This window comes from Haliotis cracherodii, unplaced genomic scaffold, assembly GCF_022045235.1.
Source record: "Haliotis cracherodii isolate W230 unplaced genomic scaffold, xgHalCrac1.p SCAF_11, whole genome shotgun sequence".
Classification (NCBI taxonomy): domain Eukaryota; kingdom Metazoa; phylum Mollusca; class Gastropoda; order Lepetellida; family Haliotidae; genus Haliotis; species Haliotis cracherodii.
In genome coordinates, this window is record NW_027266266.1 from 35,927,233 (window position 1) to 35,951,870 (window position 24,638).

At 40.1% G+C, this 24,638-nt stretch overlaps 1 protein-coding gene across 1 annotated transcript in view; it reads right to left on the reverse strand.

The window, feature by feature from the left end:
- Positions 1 to 24,638, reverse strand: part of LOC139455045 (uncharacterized) — an 87,329-nt gene that overhangs the window by 33,244 nt on the left and 29,447 nt on the right. Inside the window, exons 11-23 of the mRNA XM_071236629.1 lie at positions 23,861 to 24,457; positions 22,814 to 23,410; positions 21,672 to 22,268; positions 20,530 to 21,126; positions 19,388 to 19,984; positions 18,246 to 18,842; positions 17,199 to 17,795; positions 16,057 to 16,653; positions 14,915 to 15,511; positions 13,773 to 14,369; positions 12,631 to 13,227; positions 11,489 to 12,085; positions 69 to 194 (exon numbers count right to left, since the gene is read on the reverse strand). Coding sequence (XP_071092730.1) covers positions 69 to 194; positions 11,489 to 12,085; positions 12,631 to 13,227; positions 13,773 to 14,369; positions 14,915 to 15,511; positions 16,057 to 16,653; positions 17,199 to 17,795; positions 18,246 to 18,842; positions 19,388 to 19,984; positions 20,530 to 21,126; positions 21,672 to 22,268; positions 22,814 to 23,410; positions 23,861 to 24,457 — 7,290 coding nt within the window. The remainder of the gene's footprint in view (positions 1 to 68; positions 195 to 11,488; positions 12,086 to 12,630; positions 13,228 to 13,772; positions 14,370 to 14,914; positions 15,512 to 16,056; positions 16,654 to 17,198; positions 17,796 to 18,245; positions 18,843 to 19,387; positions 19,985 to 20,529; positions 21,127 to 21,671; positions 22,269 to 22,813; positions 23,411 to 23,860; positions 24,458 to 24,638) is intronic.

Below are 24,638 nucleotides of genomic sequence, written 5' to 3' on the forward strand. Positions count from 1 at the left end.
ACTTGTACATATCATTTTGAAATGGTCACCTATTCTCCGTTTATAAAAACATGGACACGGACACTCACCTACACCTACTTTCCTTCTACACTTGGGTGGCTGGTTACATGATGTTTTTGTATGTCCATAGAGCATACAGTTTGTGCATTGGGTTGGCCTTTTCCTGTATGGCATAGTTTCTATGTCCTTACCACCTAGATTAAGGTGGCTTGGAACTGACTGACCAAGTAATGTGAGTAATGTGAGTATTACTACTCGTGTGTTGTTTGTGCCCATTGATTTGATCCTGAATGCCGTCAGGATTGTAGGTTGGGTGACTTTCTTTTGGGCTTGACAGGAAATTTGATAAAGCTCGTCGTCATTAATTTTTTTGTCTAGATGTACCGCACATCTGACATTGCTAAGCCACTTTGAGGTATCCCATTTTAGTTTGATCCCGTTTATGCTTTTGGGCATATCAATTGACTCTGTGAGGTTGTCCCCGACAACAACATACCCTCTTCCACACTTATTTATTCGAATACTATTTTTGTGCTTCAGCTCTTTGGCAATATCTTGAGCTGTTAGGATCTTATTAAGATCTTGGGAGAAGTCTGCGCTAAAGACTACTTTTTCCCATTTAGTTTGTGGTCTTCTATTTTGTTGTGTCTTTGATTCTGATGAGACCATTCTTTGTCTTTTCTGTACAATTTTAGCCTTGGGTGGGCTAGATTGAGACTGTTTGCGTTACAGCATGCCTTGAGCCCATAGGGCACTATAATCGATATTTTCTTTGTTTTTAGTTCCTGAGAACGTGAATCTGTCCTGAAAACGGTCAGGGACATTTAGCGCGGCTTGACTATAAGTCAAGTTGGCTGTTTTTTTGGCAGTTTTTCTGGTGACCAGAGTGAAGGGATTCCTTCATTTGGGTAGGGCTGGCCCTTTCGAGAACTGGGCTGGTTCTCTTGAGAGTTAGGCGAACTCTCAACAATTGTAATTTCTGGAGATAAGTCCGCCATCTCTATTTCCAAGTTTATATTTGTCAGTCCCAGGGGCCTGGGTGATTGACAACCGTGCAGTTTAAGCTGGTGAGCGAACCGAGCTTCGTAGGCGCGGAGGGTTGTGTACAGCACGGGACCTTTGACAGTACTTACTTACTTACTTACTTACTTACTTACTTACTTACTTACTTACTTACTTACTTACTTACTTACTTACTTACTTACTTACTTACTTACTTACTTACTTACTTACTTACTTACTTACTTACTTACTTACTTACTTACTTACTTACTTACTTACTTACTTACTTTGGAGATTTAACGTGCGCTTTCCGACTGATGCGTATTTCGCACACGGGCCCGGCCAGGCCATTTAATGTGTTTCCGAAAGGGGCGAAAGTGGTCTGTGCAACCCAAGAGGGGGTTTAGGGGTTGCTTATATAGAATTTGGGAATTTTGAGATTTGGAATAGATGCCGATGGGGTTGGGGAGGAGAACTAAGGGAGCTGGGTATGGTGGATGTTTGTTTTTTATTTGATTTTGATTTGGTAGGTTATTGTGTTTTTAGATGCGTTTTATGCGTTTTATTAAGAATATGCCTAAGGCCTTGAAGTTTTCTAGTTTATTTTGTGGGTTTAGTATTGCTTTAAGAGTGAGAGCCTTGTTTAGATTGAGGGTGGTTTGTAATGCGGTTCGATGTGTTAGGTAGTGTGTGCAGTGGATGAGTGCGTGTTCTGGGGTTTCTGGTTGTTTGCAGTGTGGGCAGTTACCTGTAGTGTGTTTTTTAAAATGTTTTAGGTGGTTATTTAGGTTGGTGTGTCCTGTTTGGAGTTAAGTGATTACTCTGTCGATTTTTTTTGATGGATGGATAATTTTTGGTTTGGTTAGTGGTTTGCTGAGCACTTTTTTGATTTGGCTATTTGAGTTTAGATATAGGTTATGCCATTTTTTGGTGATTTTTTGCTTGTTTACACTTTTAATTTCTGATTTTGAGATGGGTAAGTTTAAGCTTATTTCTGGGATTTTGAGGGATAGTTTAGCTGCTTTATCGGCGTTTTCATTACCGTATATTCCTACGTGGGCGGGTATCCACAAGAAGGTTATTTGTTTGCCTGCCTCAGTTAGGTCGTTGGAGCTTTTAAGTATTTGATTTATTAATTTAGGTCGGTTTTTGGTATTTTTGTTTTGGAGGGCTTGCAGTCCACTTAGGGAGTCGGTAAGTATTAGGATTTCTTTTGGTGGTTTTTGGATTCTTGATTATGGAGGGCTGAGGCCATGCCCATTAGTTCTGCAGTGAATATTGATTGGTTGTTTGGGAGTCGGAAGGATTGTGTGGTTTTAGTTGGTTGTGTGGTATGGACTCCGAAACCTGTGTGTTTGGAGGTCGGATCTGAAGATCCATCCGTGTAAATGTGACACCAATTTGGCCAATTTTGACTTTTGACAGTAATATAATACGGTACTTATAGTACATGTGAGATTTTACACAGGCTATGGAGAAGTTGAATCTGTATAACGTGTTCTTATTCTACCTGACAGTGTATTTAAGGAAAATAATGCAAAACAAACGCAACTGGTATAAGGTTTTGATTTATCTCCACTGAGTTTCCTATATTCTATATAATTGAAAAAAGTCTTTGCTAATAACACACACGCAACCCGACACAGATAAAACTCAACTTTCAAACACAATCATAATCTGGTTAATCTGTCACTTAACGAGTTGGAGTAGCTTTCTCTTCATAATCTGGTTAATTTGTATCACTTAACGAGTTGGATTAGCTTACTCTTCATAATCTGGTTAATTTGTATCACTTAACGAGTGGGAGTAGCTTACTCTTCATAATCTGGTTAATCTGTATCACTTAACGAGTTGGAGTAGCTTACTCTTCATAATCTGGTTAATCTGTATCACTTAACGAGTTGGAGTAGCTTACTCTTCATAATCTGGTTAATCTGTATCACTTAACGAGATGGAGTAGCTTACTCTGCCCACAGTATGGAGCAGCTCAGTAATTATTGGGTAAGACCAGGCAGGCACACTGGTCACATTTGTCTCATGATTGGGTCGTCTGACAAATTGGACATGAAATTGGGGGTGAACCCTATTTGCCCTTTTGCTTAGTTTTAAAATATTGTTAACGATGTTTAAATTTGAATACACGAAAGAGGTGAAATGAAACAAATGTGCTATTGGGGTTAACACTTTCTTAGTAAAGTATAGATTCTTGTACTTCTTTGAGTTGATATGTACTTTATAAAGAATGTGCAATCCCAAAATTGACATTTGTTACATTTGACCCCTTTCGAAATGGCATTGTGTACTTCGTCAACAGACTGACGTATGTCCCACACAGTAATCTTATTTGATAAAAACAGCAAGTAAGATAACAAGAAGATCATCTGAATGTTACATTCCTTAAATCACATCTCACATATCACATCCCCCATCAAGTCAGCTCTATCTTTCAAGCATTATTTAATTTTGAATGAAAGGCATTAAAATGTAATTGGATTAATAATCATACAAAAGAAACCTACGTGTATTTTGCCAAATTCAAAAACTTATACACCCGTATTTTGTTCCAATGGACATGGACCATTCAACTCGTTCGCGAAGGTCGGAGGTCGTATACGACTTTAAAGTGAATACATTTTTATAGTGTACATATATATATATATATATTTTCTTGTTCAATCTATTGTACTAATAACATCTGAAGTCATTGTAAAGTTTCCAGGCGTGCTCTAATGGTGTGTTATTATGAATGCAATTTGAATATGTATAGTTAAAAGCATATATACTCACACGCAAAAGAAACGCAAGTCGAGTATGCAGTACACATGGGATTTATTTTTAACAGTAAAGACAAGAAAGACTATTAGGGCAAGATTGACAAAAAATTGACTGAAGACATTTAATGGATTCAAAGGCAGATGACATAATTTTCTTTTTCAAATGTTAAGGGCTTACACAGTTTCGGGTAAATACCCAAAATGTCAGTCAATACCTGGTGTGACCACCATCAGCATTGATCACTGCCACACATATCCTGTACACTGAGTGGATCAGACGATTTGTGAAGGCCCTAGGGATCCTCCTGCACACATCCAGAGCAGCTGTGCGTAGTTCATCGGCAGTTGTAGGGACTGGGCGCACATTGTGCAGACGCCTTTCAACCTCATCCCACAAGTGTTCGATTGGGTTCAGATCAGGGCTGAGGGCTGGCCACGGTAGAACACGGATGTTGTGTTGTTGCAGAAAGGCCACGGTAGCTCTGGCAACATGGGGACGAGCGTTGTCCTGCTGGAAAAAGTGTTGTTGATGTTGTGCAAAAAATGGAACAACGTGGGGTCTGATCACTTGGTCGGTATACCGTTGAGCAGTGACGCCGTGTCCCCGACCTTGACCACCATTCAGAATGCACATGGGTCCAAGTCTCGCAGTAAGTCCCATCCCTGCCCATATCATGACGCTAGGTGCACCCCATGGATCCCTTTCCACAACGTTTCTGTCAGCGAAACGATCACCTCGACGCCGCCAAATTCTGACTCTTCCGTCTGCATGGGAGACACAACAGCGACGTTCACCAGAGAAGATGACACGCCTACACTCACGATGACGCCAATTGTGATGACCCTGTGCCAACTGAAGTCGTGCTTGTCGATGCCGTGGTTGGAGAAATGGACGACGTGCTGGTCGACGACATCTGAGGTTGTTGGAACGGAGACGTCGGATCACAGTGTCCCGGCTAATGTGTCGATTATGTGTTCCTATGGTCTGTCGAGCACTTTCACTTGCAGTAAGAAACGGATGTCGTTGGTGTTCACGGGTAATCTGCCGATCTTGTCGAGGTGTGGTGACCCTAGGACGAGCGCTCCGAGGAAGGCCATCTGTGGTCTGTGTAGCATTGTATCGGTATAGGAGACGGTAAATTGTGGTTATGTTAACGTTGAAATGACGGGCAACGTCTTGGACAGACTCTCCAGCTTCCAAACGTCCGATAGCCTGGTTTCTCTGAATTTGAGTTAGGCGTGGCATTGTTGACCAAGGAGTGGTAGGTCCAAGAATCGTCTTAAGTTTGATACCCACTACAGTTCGTGACAGTTCGTGCATTTTCGATTTCGCGAGAAATGGGTGCATGGTGCGTTTTGGCGATTCGTTTTTGATGCTGCGTTTTTACTCGTGGCTTCCAAAATGCAGCCAAAAATATTGATAAAACCATCAGGCTTCACTACATGCTAAAACTCGTATCAATTTATGGTTCCGTGTTTTATACCTTTTGCGTGTGAGTATAGGTTGTACACGTTTAACTTGACTTCTAACACCGCGCCTGTGCCGCCGACGGCGTCCACTAATGCCTACATCAGCGACACCTGCTATCAGTGCTTCACAACCTCTAACTGGACAAGTCCACTTTAGTGGAATAATGCCTATAGGCGACAAAAGACAGAAATTTGTATGAAGTCACTTTTTATTTCACATTGCCATAACACTAACAGTAATAATTTATGATTTCTGCACCGACGCCCGAGGATCATAAAACTAATTGGTCCCATAAAACGGGCAATTAGTTTCGCAGATACTCCGCAGTAGCTACGCAGACATTTCACAAACATTCTGTCCCCGCGTATCTACGCAAAAGTTTTACAAAAATTCTGCGTAGTCCCCGCGTAGCAACGCAAACGTTTTGCAACGATTCTGCGGAAAGTTTGCGAAATAAAGTGAACGACTTGCGTTGTAGTGTGCATGTATTTGGAGGGAATTGTTCGTGGGAAACAATACACGGCTGGAACAATAGAGTGACGTTAAAACAATTATGTCAGTATAGTGAAGCAACTGAAATGTAATAGAGGTCTTGAATATTAACAAATATCGACAAATATGTATTTGTTAACGAGTTAACCTTGTTTTCTAAATACCATTCTGAACCATCCATTATACGAAATACACCGTTTTGTTGTTCTTGGTATTGCAAGTGTGATATGCTACTATTGTTTGAATGTACCTAAATGTTACCGCGTAAAAGGGTGCTGACATATGTTACCTTGTCCAACGTATTTGAATTCATCTTCACACGCAGGATTTTATGTATAAATATTCATATATTAGAATGTTACAATGTTGTAGAGAACTTGTATAAGAAACAAATTCTCCAGAAAAAATAATTAAGCATTAAAAAACCTGACGCACAGTTATGATGTTCAATCCGTAATCTCTAGGTTTGGAGGACTAAACATCCATGGGTATTGCACTGCACCTCCAATCTATTTAATCTTACCCGACTGCAGTGAGACATTCTGCACATCAGGGAAGAGAAAACCAAATGAGAACCACCGATTGCTTTATATACCAGACATGTATAGTACAACCTTCACGGCAATTTCATGTGTGGGGTGTGGTGCCTACTTGGGTAACTACGGTAAGAGTTATGACCATCGTTAATATTAATTTGATAGAATGGAACATACATACGTATGACATATACGGTAAACTACACAGAGTGTTCAGATGAGGAATATGCCATTTATTTCGGAAACGACCGTAAACACTCATATGTGCAGTTTTAGTGATAATTTTCATGACATAATAATTTCGGCAAATACGATAAGTAAAATGGTCGGGTGATTGTTCAGACACGAATGTACAAGGTAGAAGATATAGCTCAATTTTAGAGAGAATATTAAGTTTCAGTGGTAATCATTTTGGTGACTACGGTAATGTACCACGAAGGCGACATACGAATTTCGACAAAAACGGTAAATAAAATAGCAGGGTAATTTATACAAATAAAGACATGAAGGTACACGGTGGGAGATTGAACTCAGTATTTGTGTGAGAATAGTAAGCCTAAGTAGTGATTATTTTAGTGAATACTGTAATGTATCACGCAGGCGATGTTATATTGACGACGTGCATTTCCTATAGCTGAAGAGGTAGACGATAACAGATAATGAAGTTAATACTAATTGTATACTGCAACGAAGCGCGTTTCAATGTAGATTTCGAGAAATGTGAAAGAAGATTATAAATGACTTTAAATTAATTCGGTGATGTATTTGGCGATTAGGCTGTTGTGTACCCTATATAACTGTATGGATACTTCAACAATACGCGTTTGAACGTACATTGTCGCGAAATATAAAAGAAGACTATAGGTGTATTTACCGTAATGTATGTGGCTATAGGCTATTTGGTACTGTATCTAAATGAATAAAGAACGAAACCTATTACAATATATCAATATATTACATGGTGATAAATATATAAATACAGAATGTGTCATACAGAATTGTTATAGCATATACTGTAAGCGAGTAAAGGAGGTACATTTACTGATATAACATTTGATGAGCAAACTGACGAAAATATGAATGAACTGACCTACCTATAACATAAATATTGGTTGAAGTGGTCATGTTAAACCAAATGAGAGATGATATTAATTACTGTTTTTGGCCCGTGGTTAAACATATGTCTGTTGAGAAGGGAATTGGCTTTAACTTTTGACCACGACATGGGGAAGGAGATGGAAAGGTAGTAATCTCACTATTGCCGAGCAAACTTGATTTTAATTATAGTTCGGAAGATCGTTAAACATACGCCTGCTGGATAGAGAAAACCTATCGACGCTTGACCAGAGAAGAACGACTGTGTCGACACTGATGCACCATGCTTTATCTATGATTACGTAATTTAAGTTTTTCGAAAATGTGTTTGCTGAGGAAATGCCGCTGTGTTCGACAAGTGTCGCGATAAAGGCACTATACCGTGCCTGCCGACTTGTAAATATAAGGATTTCCATTGTTGATAATAATTTGTGAAAATTATAAAAGGTATCAAGAAATATATGCAATGTAATAGTTGCAAAAGGAGCCGGAATGCCAAAGTGGCGTCATGTCTTGGGAAAATCGACCTGGGACATTTAACAAGCAGAAATTCCGAAATTGAAACAAAAATATGTAAGCATAATTACATTAATTTTTTGATCAAAGAACTTGGTATAAATGATATATCAAATAATGCCACATGTAAGGCCAGTATGTTAACTGAGGAAGAAATCTGCCCAAACCATAAATCAGAACTGTCAACTTTTGACTTGACTCTAAAACATCTCCATTCCTCTTTTGTACTGGATTCCAAAGTCCCATACAAATCTGCACAAAGAGAGAAATACTGCTCGGTCCAGCAAATGTACCACCAAATCCCTGTCTTAAAAACTAACCATAATCCTTAATACAATCAAGGAAGGGCGTTCTTAATGTTCACAGTGTTTGAGTCAAGTGGAATTAATACCATGTGAATTCTCAAAAACTCAAAGGATTCGCTTGACTGTTTTGCAATCTCAGAAAAGAACCAAGTTCCATTATGTCAAAACATTTGATTTTTCAACTTTGTACACCACTAGCTCACATGACAAACTTAAGGCAAAAACTTCATTCTTTGATCCATGTTCTTTTGTTACAAAACGTGGTGTACACATATACAGTTACGTATCTATATTCAGAGGTTCAGGACGATCTGTGAAACATGAAAGCAAATGCTATCTGAAGTTTACTGAGAAAACAATACATGAAATGCTGGACTTCCTAATTGATAACATCTACGAAAAAGTCGGGGGTAAGACATTTAGGCAAGAAATAGGCATCCCTATAGGCACCAATTGTGCCTCACTTATTGCGGATCTGTTTCTTTATGCATATGAATCGGAATTTCTGTTCGGATTGGCAAAGTCAAAACAAAGTCATTTGGCGAAGGGGTTTTATTCTAGCTTCAGGTATATCGGTGATCTCATATCGTTCAATAACAAACAAATAAACAATTTCCTTTCACTGATTTACCCACCTGAACTAGAAATAAAGAAGACCAGTGCATAAAGATTCAGAGTGACAAAACGCTCTCCACAAGACTGTATGCTAAAAGGGATATGATAAGAGGAATGAGTGAGACAAAAAGAAACTTGTCTGCCTGTCTGTCATATATTGTAGACAGGGACAGAGGGCTGATACCACTAACTACACCTTAAACAATACACTGATGACCAGGGGAATGGCGACAGCCACAGGTGATAGGGTTATGCTGTGGGATAATGACGACATAAAGCCGTCACAAGAGTATTTCTTGCATAATATTTAATTAGGGTCCCTGATAAAAAAAGAGGCGTAATTTCTGTTTTGAGCACATCAGGATGTGTCTACTTTGTCATGCAATGTACATTAACATTTGCTTTGGTTTTGTTTTGGCATTTGAGTCAATATTTTGGTAGATATATATTCATTTGCACATCTCCTTATTTCCTGGGTGAATGTTTGTTACCCAACGTTCAGTATTTTTCGAGGTATCCTTCTCGACAAAATGAATACTGACCACAGGATTTGTTCCTATGGTGTGATATCTTTAGCCTTTATCTCCATGACCTTTGACCCATTTTTGAATAGTTCGTGCAGATAGGTATCATATAGTCACGTTCAGATGATGTCTCTGCATATATGTAATGACAAACTTCTTCTCTTATTTAGTCAATTTTCCTCTTGGCTACTCTGGGCATGTGGAACATAAGCTTTAGAATATACATCGTAAATATCAAAATGATGTATCAAAGAAAGATCTTCTTGATGGTACGGCAGTTGGAAGAACCCTCCCCCACAGATGTATCCTCAATAAGATAACCTACTCTCGCTTAATAAATGCTGATTTTTCCGTGATTCGAACCAACACTGAGTGAGGCACTTAATTACCAGCGCACAAAGTCAGTGATCTAACCCACTCAGCCACCGAGGCTTCCACAATAATGTAAGTCCGACCACTGGTAGTCTAGATCACGTACTTTCAATTGTATACCCTTCTGACAAGTGGAACAAGTCCCAGATGGGAATTGAACTGTTTTAGAATTGACCACATGCCATGTTGGTCGTTATGAGGGTGATACATATTGTTAATTAATGATAATATACATAATGCATACTTCGACTGAGACGTAGCCACGTTTAGCTGGTTTATTTTGATGATAGGCCCGGAGACTGATCGAGTCTGTAAGTTTTAATTTAAGTCAGGCTCATCGATCGCGATATTTCACCTGGCATAAAAGAGATGCATCTGAAAGAATGGATATATAGATGAAGGTATTCATTGGACGGAGCAGTGGAAAACGGATCATCCTGTGTCATTACGGCGGCTGATCAGACATTGCGTAAGTTGTAGCGTCAATCGAAGTTCTAACAGCGGAATGTCGCAGGATAGCGAGCGACCACATATCTACGTAAAAGTACCGATAGTGGTATTTATATAATTATGAACATTCGCTGTTTATATTCAACCGTATGCTTGAAAACGAAACTCAACTGAAAAGTTCAACTCCTCTTTTGCTTGTTGGTCTCGCATAAAATAAATAGCAATCAAACTGAACAATTTATACCTAGGTTTTCTAAACCTCCAAGCTTTACGTTTAGGTGATATGATAATCACATGTTCCTACAGATCTACGGACTCGTACTGATCTGTGTACGGACATTCACTACTGTCACCACAAACTTGAGTTCAGGTTTCGATCAGCAAATAGTGGAAGTGGGATTTTGTTGTTACTTGAGAGGAATGACGTAGCCGCCTGTAATTATTTGTTTATATTCAGCAATTATTAACTACCTCGGGACGTTATGGTTAATACTAAGGGTACGTACTGAAATATGTGAAATGAATATAAAATGTCCGCTTGTGAATACATATCTAGAGTTCTTTCGACTTCGTCTCATGCAATCTAAAATACATAATATTGTTAATGTTCCTAACTTAATGTTTTTGTCAAATATACAAACATATCCTGGGTCTGGACAGCCGCTGTGCCCAGAAAATACCTTCGCACTTCTACTGACTTATTCTGGATGTATTGAGCTAAACTTAGCAGATAAGGTTTGAAATGTTTAGTCTTTCTAATAATCCGTGTACAACCAACCTTCCCGTGATTGTCCATCTACCTGGGGATTTTAGCAATTCCTTGTTCAGTCAAAGTGACAGAATCTTCAGTCGACTCGACCCGTTTGATATTCAGACGTACTTGTCTTGTTTATTGTCCTAGTGACTTATTTTAGGGATAAGACATCTGTGTTCATTTCCCTTTATTTAACCCAGCCGAGGTCCTTCACTCATTGACTCAAGTGTTACTTGGTCGCAGATGACTTAATTGGCTGTCTACGCATCTTATGTCTATATCTTATGAAAGTGTGGTTTTTAGTCACTCTCATTTTATTACCTGTATTACAGTTGCTTCGCCTTTTCACTGATGTAACTTATCATTGACCCTTGTCAGCTCAGACTGGGTTTATCTCATCTTTTATTGTTACCTGTTAGTACAATTAGCTGACACCCCTGATCATTGGAGCACAGCTCCGTGAGACACACACAAAGTGGACACTGTCCATGGTACAGTTGCAATCGCGTAAAATGCACATTCGTTTATGGTTACCTGGCATTACAGACAACAACACTAATTGATGAAAACGAAAGCACATACCTTTTGGTGGCAGTGGAGTTGTGGCAAATTGGCAGACTGAAGCGAATACTTTCTCCTTAAGACCTCCTAACCCTTTGAAGTCCTTTACTGTAAATCGATTCTCTTCAATGGGTCTACTGGCTATCCCTTCTAACTCCGCTGTACGCTTCTTCAATCCGATACCAATGGCATAGATATGGATGTTTGCCTTTCTCACAGCCTTTGCTTCTGGAATCGTCTTCTTGGCATTCCTGTTGGACAAACCATCTGTGATGACCAAAGCTACATTCTTGGCAGCTCTACGGTCACCTCTTCTTTTGCTAAACATTTTAGTTCGCAGTGTTCTGAGACCAGCATAAGTGTTGGTACCTCCTTTTTTGTATTTGATTTTGTCTATTGCCCGGAATAACTCTTTCTTCGTTTTATATTGATTGAGGTGAAACTGAATATGCGCACGACTGTTAAAAGTGACCACACCAACTCGGACGTTACCATCATCTATACTTGTTGTCGAGAGGAAGCTTTTCACGAAGGAAAGCATGCTTTTGAAGTTGTGCAGTCTGACACTACCGGAGGAGTCCAACAGAAAGACCAGATCCAGTTTTCGCCTTGAACAATCTGTAAAATAGCAAGTTACATTGGATCATCACATATCTCTCCTCATCCTTATTATTACTTCACTTTCATGGATTTCTGTCATTTGATATTTCGTTTCAAATGTGTGTTTTTCATATCTATCATTGGCGGTACAGTTGTGGAAACCAGTGTATTTGCTCTGATGTTACTAATCAGTGTGAAGCCCATTTCTGGTGTCCCCCGCCGTGATATTGCTGGAATATTGCCAAAAGCGGCGTAAAACCATAATCACTCACTCACTCACTAATCAGTGATCCTTGTCAGCTCAGATTGGTTTATCTCATCTTTTATTGTCACCTATTAGTACAATTAGCTGTTATTGATAAACCTGTGAACCCATTACCACGTTTTCATTATTACTTTATTCTTATTAATGACACCCCTGATCATTGGAGCACAGCTCCGTGAGACACACACAAAGTGGACACTGTCCATGGTACAGTTGCAATCGCGTAAAATGCACATTCGTTTATGGTTACCTGGCATTACAGACAACAACACTAATTGATGAAAACGAAAGCACATACCTTTTGGTGGCAGTGGAGTTGTGGCAAATTGGCAGACTGAAGCGAATACTTTCTCCTTAAGACCTCCTAACCCTTTGAAGTCCTTTACTGTAAATCGATTCTCTTCAATGGGTCTACTGGCTATCCCTTCTAACTCCGCTGTACGCTTCTTCAATCCGATACCAATGGCATAGATATGGATGTTTGCCTTTCTCACAGCCTTTGCTTCTGGAATCGTCTTCTTGGCATTCCTGTTGGACAAACCATCTGTGATGACCAAAGCTACATTCTTGGCAGCTCTACGGTCACCTCTTCTTTTGCTAAACATTTTAGTTCGCAGTGTTCTGAGACCAGCATAAGTGTTGGTACCTCCTTTTTTGTATTTGATTTTGTCTATTGCCCGGAATAACTCTTTCTTCGTTTTATATTGATTGAGGTGAAACTGAATATGCGCACGACTGTTAAAAGTGACCACACCAACTCGGACGTTACCATCATCTATACTTGTTGTCGAGAGGAAGCTTTTCACGAAGGAAAGCATGCTTTTGAAGTTGTGCAGTCTGACACTACCGGAGGAGTCCAACAGAAAGACCAGATCCAGTTTTCGCCTTGAACAATCTGTAAAGTAGCAAGTTACATTGGATCATCACATATCTCTCCTCATCCTTATTATTACTTCACTTTCATGGATTTCTGTCATTTGATATTTCGTTTCAAATGTGTGTTTTTCATATCTATCATTGGCGGTACAGTTGTGGAAACCAGTGTATTTGCTCTGATGTTACTAATCAGTGTGAAGCCCATTTCTGGTGTCCCCCGCCGTGATATTGCTGGAATATTGCCAAAAGCGGCGTAAAACCATAATCACTCACTCACTCACTAATCAGTGATCCTTGTCAGCTCAGATTGGTTTATCTCATCTTTTATTGTCACCTATTAGTACAATTAGCTGTTATTGATAAACCTGTGAACCCATTACCACGTTTTCATTATTACTTTATTCTTATTAATGACACCCCTGATCATTGGAGCACAGCTCCGTGAGACACACACAAAGTGGACACTGTCCATGGTACAGTTGCAATCGCGTAAAATGCACATTCGTTTATGGTTACCTGGCATTACAGACAACAACACTAATTGATGAAAACGAAAGCACATACCTTTTGGTGGCAGTGGAGTTGTGGCAAATTGGCAGACTGAAGCGAATACTTTCTCCTTAAGACCTCCTAACCCTTTGAAGTCCTTTACTGTAAATCGATTCTCTTCAATGGGTCTACTGGCTATCCCTTCTAACTCCGCTGTACGCTTCTTCAATCCGATACCAATGGCATAGATATGGATGTTTGCCTTTCTCACAGCCTTTGCTTCTGGAATCGTCTTCTTGGCATTCCTGTTGGACAAACCATCTGTGATGACCAAAGCTACATTCTTGGCAGCTCTACGGTCACCTCTTCTTTTGCTAAACATTTTAGTTCGCAGTGTTCTGAGACCAGCATAAGTGTTGGTACCTCCTTTTTTGTATTTGATTTTGTCTATTGCCCGGAATAACTCTTTCTTCGTTTTATATTGATTGAGGTGAAACTGAATATGCGCACGACTGTTAAAAGTGACCACACCAACTCGGACGTTACCATCATCTATACTTGTTGTCGAGAGGAAGCTTTTCACGAAGGAAAGCATGCTTTTGAAGTTGTGCAGTCTGACACTACCGGAGGAGTCCAACAGAAAGACCAGATCCAGTTTTCGCCTTGAACAATCTGTAAAATAGCAAGTTACATTGGATCATCACATATCTCTCCTCATCCTTATTATTACTTCACTTTCATGGATTTCTGTCATTTGATATTTCGTTTCAAATGTGTGTTTTTCATATCTATCATTGGCGGTACAGTTGTGGAAACCAGTGTATTTGCTCTGATGTTACTAATCAGTGTGAAGCCCATTTCTGGTGTCCCCCGCCGTGATATTGCTGGAATATTGCCAAAAGCGGCGTAAAACCATAATCACTCACTCACTCACTAATCAGTGATCCTTGTCAGCTCAGATTGGTTTATCTCATCTTTTATTGTCACCTATTAGTACAATTAGCTGTTATTGATAAACCTGTGAACCCATTACCACGTTTTCATTATTACTTTATTCTTATTAATGACACCCCTGATCATTGGAGCACAGCTCCGTGAGACACACACAAAGTGGACACTGTCCATGGTACAGTTGCAATCGCGTAAAATGCACATTCGTTTATGGTTACCTGGCATTACAGACAACAACACTAATTGATGAAAACGAAAGCACATACCTTTTGGTGGCAGTGGAGTTGTGGCAAATTGGCAGACTGAAGCGAATACTTTCTCCTTAAGACCTCCTAACCCTTTGAAGTCCTTTACTGTAAATCGATTCTCTTCAATGGGTCTACTGGCTATCCCTTCTAACTCCGCTGTACGCTTCTTCAATCCGATACCAATGGCATAGATATGGATGTTTGCCTTTCTCACAGCCTTTGCTTCTGGAATCGTCTTCTTGGCATTCCTGTTGGACAAACCATCTGTGATGACCAAAGCTACATTCTTGGCAGCTCTACGGTCACCTCTTCTTTTGCTAAACATTTTAGTTCGCAGTGTTCTGAGACCAGCATAAGTGTTGGTACCTCCTTTTTTGTATTTGATTTTGTCTATTGCCCGGAATAACTCTTTCTTCGTTTTATATTGATTGAGGTGAAACTGAATATGCGCACGACTGTTAAAAGTGACCACACCAACTCGGACGTTACCATCATCTATACTTGTTGTCGAGAGGAAGCTTTTCACGAAGGAAAGCATGCTTTTGAAGTTGTGCAGTCTGACACTACCGGAGGAGTCCAACAGAAAGACCAGATCCAGTTTTCGCCTTGAACAATCTGTAAAATAGCAAGTTACATTGGATCATCACATATCTCTCCTCATCCTTATTATTACTTCACTTTCATGGATTTCTGTCATTTGATATTTCGTTTCAAATGTGTGTTTTTCATATCTATCATTGGCGGTACAGTTGTGGAAACCAGTGTATTTGCTCTGATGTTACTAATCAGTGTGAAGCCCATTTCTGGTGTCCCCCGCCGTGATATTGCTGGAATATTGCCAAAAGCGGCGTAAAACCATAATCACTCACTCACTCACTAATCAGTGATCCTTGTCAGCTCAGATTGGTTTATCTCATCTTTTATTGTCACCTATTAGTACAATTAGCTGTTATTGATAAACCTGTGAACCCATTACCACGTTTTCATTATTACTTTATTCTTATTAATGACACCCCTGATCATTGGAGCACAGCTCCGTGAGACACACACAAAGTGGACACTGTCCATGGTACAGTTGCAATCGCGTAAAATGCACATTCGTTTATGGTTACCTGGCATTACAGACAACAACACTAATTGATGAAAACGAAAGCACATACCTTTTGGTGGCAGTGGAGTTGTGGCAAATTGGCAGACTGAAGCGAATACTTTCTCCTTAAGACCTCCTAACCCTTTGAAGTCCTTTACTGTAAATCGATTCTCTTCAATGGGTCTACTGGCTATCCCTTCTAACTCCGCTGTACGCTTCTTCAATCCGATACCAATGGCATAGATATGGATGTTTGCCTTTCTCACAGCCTTTGCTTCTGGAATCGTCTTCTTGGCATTCCTGTTGGACAAACCATCTGTGATGACCAAAGCTACATTCTTGGCAGCTCTACGGTCACCTCTTCTTTTGCTAAACATTTTAGTTCGCAGTGTTCTGAGACCAGCATAAGTGTTGGTACCTCCTTTTTTGTATTTGATTTTGTCTATTGCCCGGAATAACTCTTTCTTCGTTTTATATTGATTGAGGTGAAACTGAATATGCGCACGACTGTTAAAAGTGACCACACCAACTCGGACGTTACCATCATCTATACTTGTTGTCGAGAGGAAGCTTTTCACGAAGGAAAGCATGCTTTTGAAGTTGTGCAGTCTGACACTACCGGAGGAGTCCAACAGAAAGACCAGATCCAGTTTTCGCCTTGAACAATCTGTAAAGTAGCAAGTTACATTGGATCATCACATATCTCTCCTCATCCTTATTATTACTTCACTTTCATGGATTTCTGTCATTTGATATTTCGTTTCAAATGTGTGTTTTTCATATCTATCATTGGCGGTACAGTTGTGGAAACCAGTGTATTTGCTCTGATGTTACTAATCAGTGTGAAGCCCATTTCTGGTGTCCCCCGCCGTGATATTGCTGGAATATTGCCAAAAGCGGCGTAAAACCATAATCACTCACTCACTCACTAATCAGTGATCCTTGTCAGCTCAGATTGGTTTATCTCATCTTTTATTGTCACCTATTAGTACAATTAGCTGTTATTGATAAACCTGTGAACCCATTACCACGTTTTCATTATTACTTTATTCTTATTAATGACACCCCTGATCATTGGAGCACAGCTCCGTGAGACACACACAAAGTGGACACTGTCCATGGTACAGTTGCAATCGCGTAAAATGCACATTCGTTTATGGTTACCTGGCATTACAGACAACAACACTAATTGATGAAAACGAAAGCACATACCTTTTGGTGGCAGTGGAGTTGTGGCAAATTGGCAGACTGAAGCGAATACTTTCTCCTTAAGACCTCCTAACCCTTTGAAGTCCTTTACTGTAAATCGATTCTCTTCAATGGGTCTACTGGCTATCCCTTCTAACTCCGCTGTACGCTTCTTCAATCCGATACCAATGGCATAGATATGGATGTTTGCCTTTCTCACAGCCTTTGCTTCTGGAATCGTCTTCTTGGCATTCCTGTTGGACAAACCATCTGTGATGACCAAAGCTACATTCTTGGCAGCTCTACGGTCACCTCTTCTTTTGCTAAACATTTTAGTTCGCAGTGTTCTGAGACCAGCATAAGTGTTGGTACCTCCTTTTTTGTATTTGATTTTGTCTATTGCCCGGAATAACTCTTTCTTCGTTTTATATTGATTGAGGTGAAACTGAATATGCGCACGACTGTTAAAAGTGACCACACCAACTCGGACGTTACCATCATCTATACTTGTTGTCGAGAGGAAGCTTTTCACGAAGGAAAGCATGCTTTTGAAGTTGTGCAGTCTGACACTACCGGAGGAGTCCAACAGAAAGACCAGATCCAGTTTTCGCCTTGAACAATCTGTAAAATAGCAAGTTACATTGGATCATCACATATCTCTCCTCATCCTTATTATTACTTCACTTTCATGGATTTCTGTCATTTGATATTTCGTTTCAAATGTGTGTTTTTCATATCTATCATTGGCGGTACAGTTGTGGAAACCAGTGTATTTGCTCTGATGTTACTAATCAGTGATCCTTGTCAGCTCAGATTGGTTTATCTCATCTTTTATTGTCACCTATTAGTACAATTAGCTGTTATTGATAAACCTGTGAACCCATTACCACGTTTTCATTATTACTTTATTCTTATTAATGACACCCCTGATCATTGGAGCACAGCTCCGTGAGACACACACAAAGTGGACACTGTCCATGGTACAGTTGCAATCGCGTAAAATGCACATTCGTTTATGGTTACCTGGCATTACAGACAACAACACTAATTGATGAAAACGAAAGCACATACCTTTTGGTGGCAGTGGAGTTGTGGCAAATTGGCAGACTGAAGCGAATACTTTCTCCTTAAGACCTCCTAACCCTTTGAAGTCCTTTACTGTAAATCGATTCTCTTCAATGGGTCTACTGGCTATCCCTTCTAACTCCGCTGTACGCTTCTTCAATCCGATACCAATGGCATAGATATGGATGTTTGCCTTTCTCACAGCCTTTGCTTCTGGAATCGTCTTCTTGGCATTCCTGTTGGACAAACCATCTGTGATGACCAAAGCTACATTCTTGGCAGCTCTACGGTCACCTCTTCTTTTGCTAAACATTTTAGTTCGCAGTGTTCTGAGACCAGCATAAGTGTTGGTACCTCCTTTTTTGTATTTGATTTTGTCTATTGCCCGGAATAACTCTTTCTTCGTTTTATATTGATTGAGGTGAAACTGAATATGCGCACGACTGTTAAAAGTGACCACACCAACTCGGACGTTACCATCATCTATACTTGTTGTCGAGAGGAAGCTTTTCACGAAGGAAAGCATGCTTTTGAAGTTGTGCAGTCTGACACTACCGGAGGAGTCCAACAGAAAGACCAGATCCAGTTTTCGCCTTGAACAATCTGTAAAATAGCAAGTTACATTGGATCATCACATATCTCTCCTCATCCTTATTATTACTTCACTTTCATGGATTTCTGTCATTTGATATTTCGTTTCAAATGTGTGTTTTTCATATCTATCATTGGCGGTACAGTTGTGGAAACCAGTGTATTTGCTCTGATGTTACTAATCAGTGTGAAGCCCATTTCTGGTGTCCCCCGCCGTGATATTGCTGGAATATTGCCAAAAGCGGCGTAAAACCATAATCACTCACTCACTCACTAATCAGTGATCCTTGTCAGCTCAGATTGGTTTATCTCATCTTTTATTGTCACCTATTAGTACAATTAGCTGTTATTGATAAACCTGTGAACCCATTACCACGTTTTCATTATTACTTTATTCTTATTAATGACACCCCTGATCATTGGAGCACAGCTCCGTGAGACACACACAAAGTGGACACTGTCCATGGTACAGTTGCAATCGCGTAAAATGCACATTCGTTTATGGTTACCTGGCATTACAGACAACAACACTAATTGATGAAAACGAAAGCACATACCTTTTGGTGGCAGTGGAGTTGTGGCAAATTGGCAGACTGAAGCGAATACTTTCTCCTTAAGACCTCCTAACCCTTTGAAGTCCTTTACTGTAAATCGATTCTCTTCAATGGGTCTACTGGCTATCCCTTCTAACTCCGCTGTACGCTTCTTCAATCCGATACCAATGGCATAGATATGGATGTTTGCCTTTCTCACAGCCTTTGCTTCTGGAATCGTCTTCTTGGCATTCCTGTTGGACAAACCATCTGTGATGACCAAAGCTACATTCTTGGCAGCTCTACGGTCACCTCTTCTTTTGCTAAACATTTTAGTTCGCAGTGTTCTGAGACCAGCATAAGTGTTGGTACCTCCTTTTTTGTATTTGATTTTGTCTATTGCCCGGAATAACTCTTTCTTCGTTTTATATTGATTGAGGTGAAACTGAATATGCGCACGACTGTTAAAAGTGACCACACCAACTCGGACGTTACCATCATCTATACTTGTTGTCGAGAGGAAGCTTTTCACGAAGGAAAGCATGCTTTTGAAGTTGTGCAGTCTGACACTACCGGAGGAGTCCAACAGAAAGACCAGATCCAGTTTTCGCCTTGAACAATCTGTAAAGTAGCAAGTTACATTGGATCATCACATATCTCTCCTCATCCTTATTATTACTTCACTTTCATGGATTTCTGTCATTTGATATTTCGTTTCAAATGTGTGTTTTTCATATCTATCATTGGCGGTACAGTTGTGGAAACCAGTGTATTTGCTCTGATGTTACTAATCAGTGTGAAGCCCATTTCTGGTGTCCCCCGCCGTGATATTGCTGGAATATTGCCAAAAGCGGCGTAAAACCATAATCACTCACTCACTCACTAATCAGTGATCCTTGTCAGCTCAGATTGGTTTATCTCATCTTTTATTGTCACCTATTAGTACAATTAGCTGTTATTGATAAACCTGTGAACCCATTACCACGTTTTCATTATTACTTTATTCTTATTAATGACACCCCTGATCATTGGAGCACAGCTCCGTGAGACACACACAAAGTGGACACTGTCCATGGTACAGTTGCAATCGCGTAAAATGCACATTCGTTTATGGTTACCTGGCATTACAGACAACAACACTAATTGATGAAAACGAAAGCACATACCTTTTGGTGGCAGTGGAGTTGTGGCAAATTGGCAGACTGAAGCGAATACTTTCTCCTTAAGACCTCCTAACCCTTTGAAGTCCTTTACTGTAAATCGATTCTCTTCAATGGGTCTACTGGCTATCCCTTCTAACTCCGCTGTACGCTTCTTCAATCCGATACCAATGGCATAGATATGGATGTTTGCCTTTCTCACAGCCTTTGCTTCTGGAATCGTCTTCTTGGCATTCCTGTTGGACAAACCATCTGTGATGACCAAAGCTACATTCTTGGCAGCTCTACGGTCACCTCTTCTTTTGCTAAACATTTTAGTTCGCAGTGTTCTGAGACCAGCATAAGTGTTGGTACCTCCTTTTTTGTATTTGATTTTGTCTATTGCCCGGAATAACTCTTTCTTCGTTTTATATTGATTGAGGTGAAACTGAATATGCGCACGACTGTTAAAAGTGACCACACCAACTCGGACGTTACCATCATCTATACTTGTTGTCGAGAGGAAGCTTTTCACGAAGGAAAGCATGCTTTTGAAGTTGTGCAGTCTGACACTACCGGAGGAGTCCAACAGAAAGACCAGATCCAGTTTTCGCCTTGAACAATCTGTAAAATAGCAAGTTACATTGGATCATCACATATCTCTCCTCATCCTTATTATTACTTCACTTTCATGGATTTCTGTCATTTGATATTTCGTTTCAAATGTGTGTTTTTCATATCTATCATTGGCGGTACAGTTGTGGAAACCAGTGTATTTGCTCTGATGTTACTAATCAGTGTGAAGCCCATTTCTGGTGTCCCCCGCCGTGATATTGCTGGAATATTGCCAAAAGCGGCGTAAAACCATAATCACTCACTCACTCACTAATCAGTGATCCTTGTCAGCTCAGATTGGTTTATCTCATCTTTTATTGTCACCTATTAGTACAATTAGCTGTTATTGATAAACCTGTGAACCCATTACCACGTTTTCATTATTACTTTATTCTTATTAATGACACCCCTGATCATTGGAGCACAGCTCCGTGAGACACACACAAAGTGGACACTGTCCATGGTACAGTTGCAATCGCGTAAAATGCACATTCGTTTATGGTTACCTGGCATTACAGACAACAACACTAATTGATGAAAACGAAAGCACATACCTTTTGGTGGCAGTGGAGTTGTGGCAAATTGGCAGACTGAAGCGAATACTTTCTCCTTAAGACCTCCTAACCCTTTGAAGTCCTTTACTGTAAATCGATTCTCTTCAATGGGTCTACTGGCTATCCCTTCTAACTCCGCTGTACGCTTCTTCAATCCGATACCAATGGCATAGATATGGATGTTTGCCTTTCTCACAGCCTTTGCTTCTGGAATCGTCTTCTTGGCATTCCTGTTGGACAAACCATCTGTGATGACCAAAGCTACATTCTTGGCAGCTCTACGGTCACCTCTTCTTTTGCTAAACATTTTAGTTCGCAGTGTTCTGAGACCAGCATAAGTGTTGGTACCTCCTTTTTTGTATTTGATTTTGTCTATTGCCCGGAATAACTCTTTCTTCGTTTTATATTGATTGAGGTGAAACTGAATATGCGCACGACTGTTAAAAGTGACCACACCAACTCGGACGTTACCATCATCTATACTTGTTGTCGAGAGGAAGCTTTTCACGAAGGAAAGCATGCTTTTGAAGTTGTGCAGTCTGACACTACCGGAGGAGTCCAACAGAAAGACCAGATCCAGTTTTCGCCTTGAACAATCTGTAAAATAGCAAGTTACATTGGATCATCACATATCTCTCCTCATCCTTATTATTACTTCACTTTCATGGATTTCTGTCATTTGATATTTCGTTTCAAATGTGTGTTTTTCATATCTATCATTGGCGGTACAGTTGTGGAAACCAGTGTATTTGCTCTGATGTTACTAATCAGTGTGAAGCCCATTTCTGGTGTCCCCCGCCGTGATATTGCTGGAATATTGCCAAAAGCGGCGTAAAACCATAATCACTCACTCACTCACTAATCAGTGATCCTTGTCAGCTCAGATTGGTTTATCTCATCTTTTATTGTCACCTATTAGTACAATTAGCTGTTATTGATAAACCTGTGAACCCATTACCACGTTTTCATTATTACTTTATTCTTATTAATGACACCCCTGATCATTGGAGCACAGCTCCGTGAGACACACACAAAGTGGACACTGTCCATGGTACAGTTGCAATCGCGTAAAATGCACATTCGTTTATGGTTACCTGGCATTACAGACAACAACACTAATTGATGAAAACGAAAGCACATACCTTTTGGTGGCAGTGGAGTTGTGGCAAATTGGCAGACTGAAGCGAATACTTTCTCCTTAAGACCTCCTAACCCTTTGAAGTCCTTTACTGTAAATCGATTCTCTTCAATGGGTCTACTGGCTATCCCTTCTAACTCCGCTGTACGCTTCTTCAATCCGATACCAATGGCATAGATATGGATGTTTGCCTTTCTCACAGCCTTTGCTTCTGGAATCGTCTTCTTGGCATTCCTGTTGGACAAACCATCTGTGATGACCAAAGCTACATTCTTGGCAGCTCTACGGTCACCTCTTCTTTTGCTAAACATTTTAGTTCGCAGTGTTCTGAGACCAGCATAAGTGTTGGTACCTCCTTTTTTGTATTTGATTTTGTCTATTGCCCGGAATAACTCTTTCTTCGTTTTATATTGATTGAGGTGAAACTGAATATGCGCACGACTGTTAAAAGTGACCACACCAACTCGGACGTTACCATCATCTATACTTGTTGTCGAGAGGAAGCTTTTCACGAAGGAAAGCATGCTTTTGAAGTTGTGCAGTCTGACACTACCGGAGGAGTCCAACAGAAAGACCAGATCCAGTTTTCGCCTTGAACAATCTGTAAAATAGCAAGTTACATTGGATCATCACATATCTCTCCTCATCCTTATTATTACTTCACTTTCATGGATTTCTGTCATTTGATATTTCGTTTCAAATGTGTGTTTTTCATATCTATCATTGGCGGTACAGTTGTGGAAACCAGTGTATTTGCTCTGATGTTACTAATCAGTGATCCTTGTCAGCTCAGATTGGTTTATCTCATCTTTTATTGTCACCTATTAGTACAATTAGCTGTTATTGATAAACCTGTGAACCCATTACCACGTTTTCATTATTACTTTATTCTTATTAATGACACCCCTGATCATTGGAGCACAGCTCCGTGAGACACACACAAAGTGGACACTGTCCATGGTACAGTTGCAATCGCGTAAAATGCACATTCGTTTATGGTTACCTGGCATTACAGACAACAACACTAATTGATGAAAACGAAAGCACATACCTTTTGGTGGCAGTGGAGTTGTGGCAAATTGGCAGACTGAAGCGAATACTTTCTCCTTAAGACCTCCTAACCCTTTGAAGTCCTTTACTGTAAATCGATTCTCTTCAATGGGTCTACTGGCTATCCCTTCTAACTCCGCTGTACGCTTCTTCAATCCGATACCAATGGCATAGATATGGATGTTTGCCTTTCTCACAGCCTTTGCTTCTGGAATCGTCTTCTTGGCATTCCTGTTGGACAAACCATCTGTGATGACCAAAGCTACATTCTTGGCAGCTCTACGGTCACCTCTTCTTTTGCTAAACATTTTAGTTCGCAGTGTTCTGAGACCAGCATAAGTGTTGGTACCTCCTTTTTTGTATTTGATTTTGTCTATTGCCCGGAATAACTCTTTCTTCGTTTTATATTGATTGAGGTGAAACTGAATATGCGCACGACTGTTAAAAGTGACCACACCAACTCGGACGTTACCATCATCTATACTTGTTGTCGAGAGGAAGCTTTTCACGAAGGAAAGCATGCTTTTGAAGTTGTGCAGTCTGACACTACCGGAGGAGTCCAACAGAAAGACCAGATCCAGTTTTCGCCTTGAACAATCTGTAAAATAGCAAGTTACATTGGATCATCACATATCTCTCCTCATCCTTATTATTACTTCACTTTCATGGATTTCTGTCATTTGATATTTCGTTTCAAATGTGTGTTTTTCATATCTATCATTGGCGGTACAGTTGTGGAAACCAGTGTATTTGCTCTGATGTTACTAATCAGTGTGAAG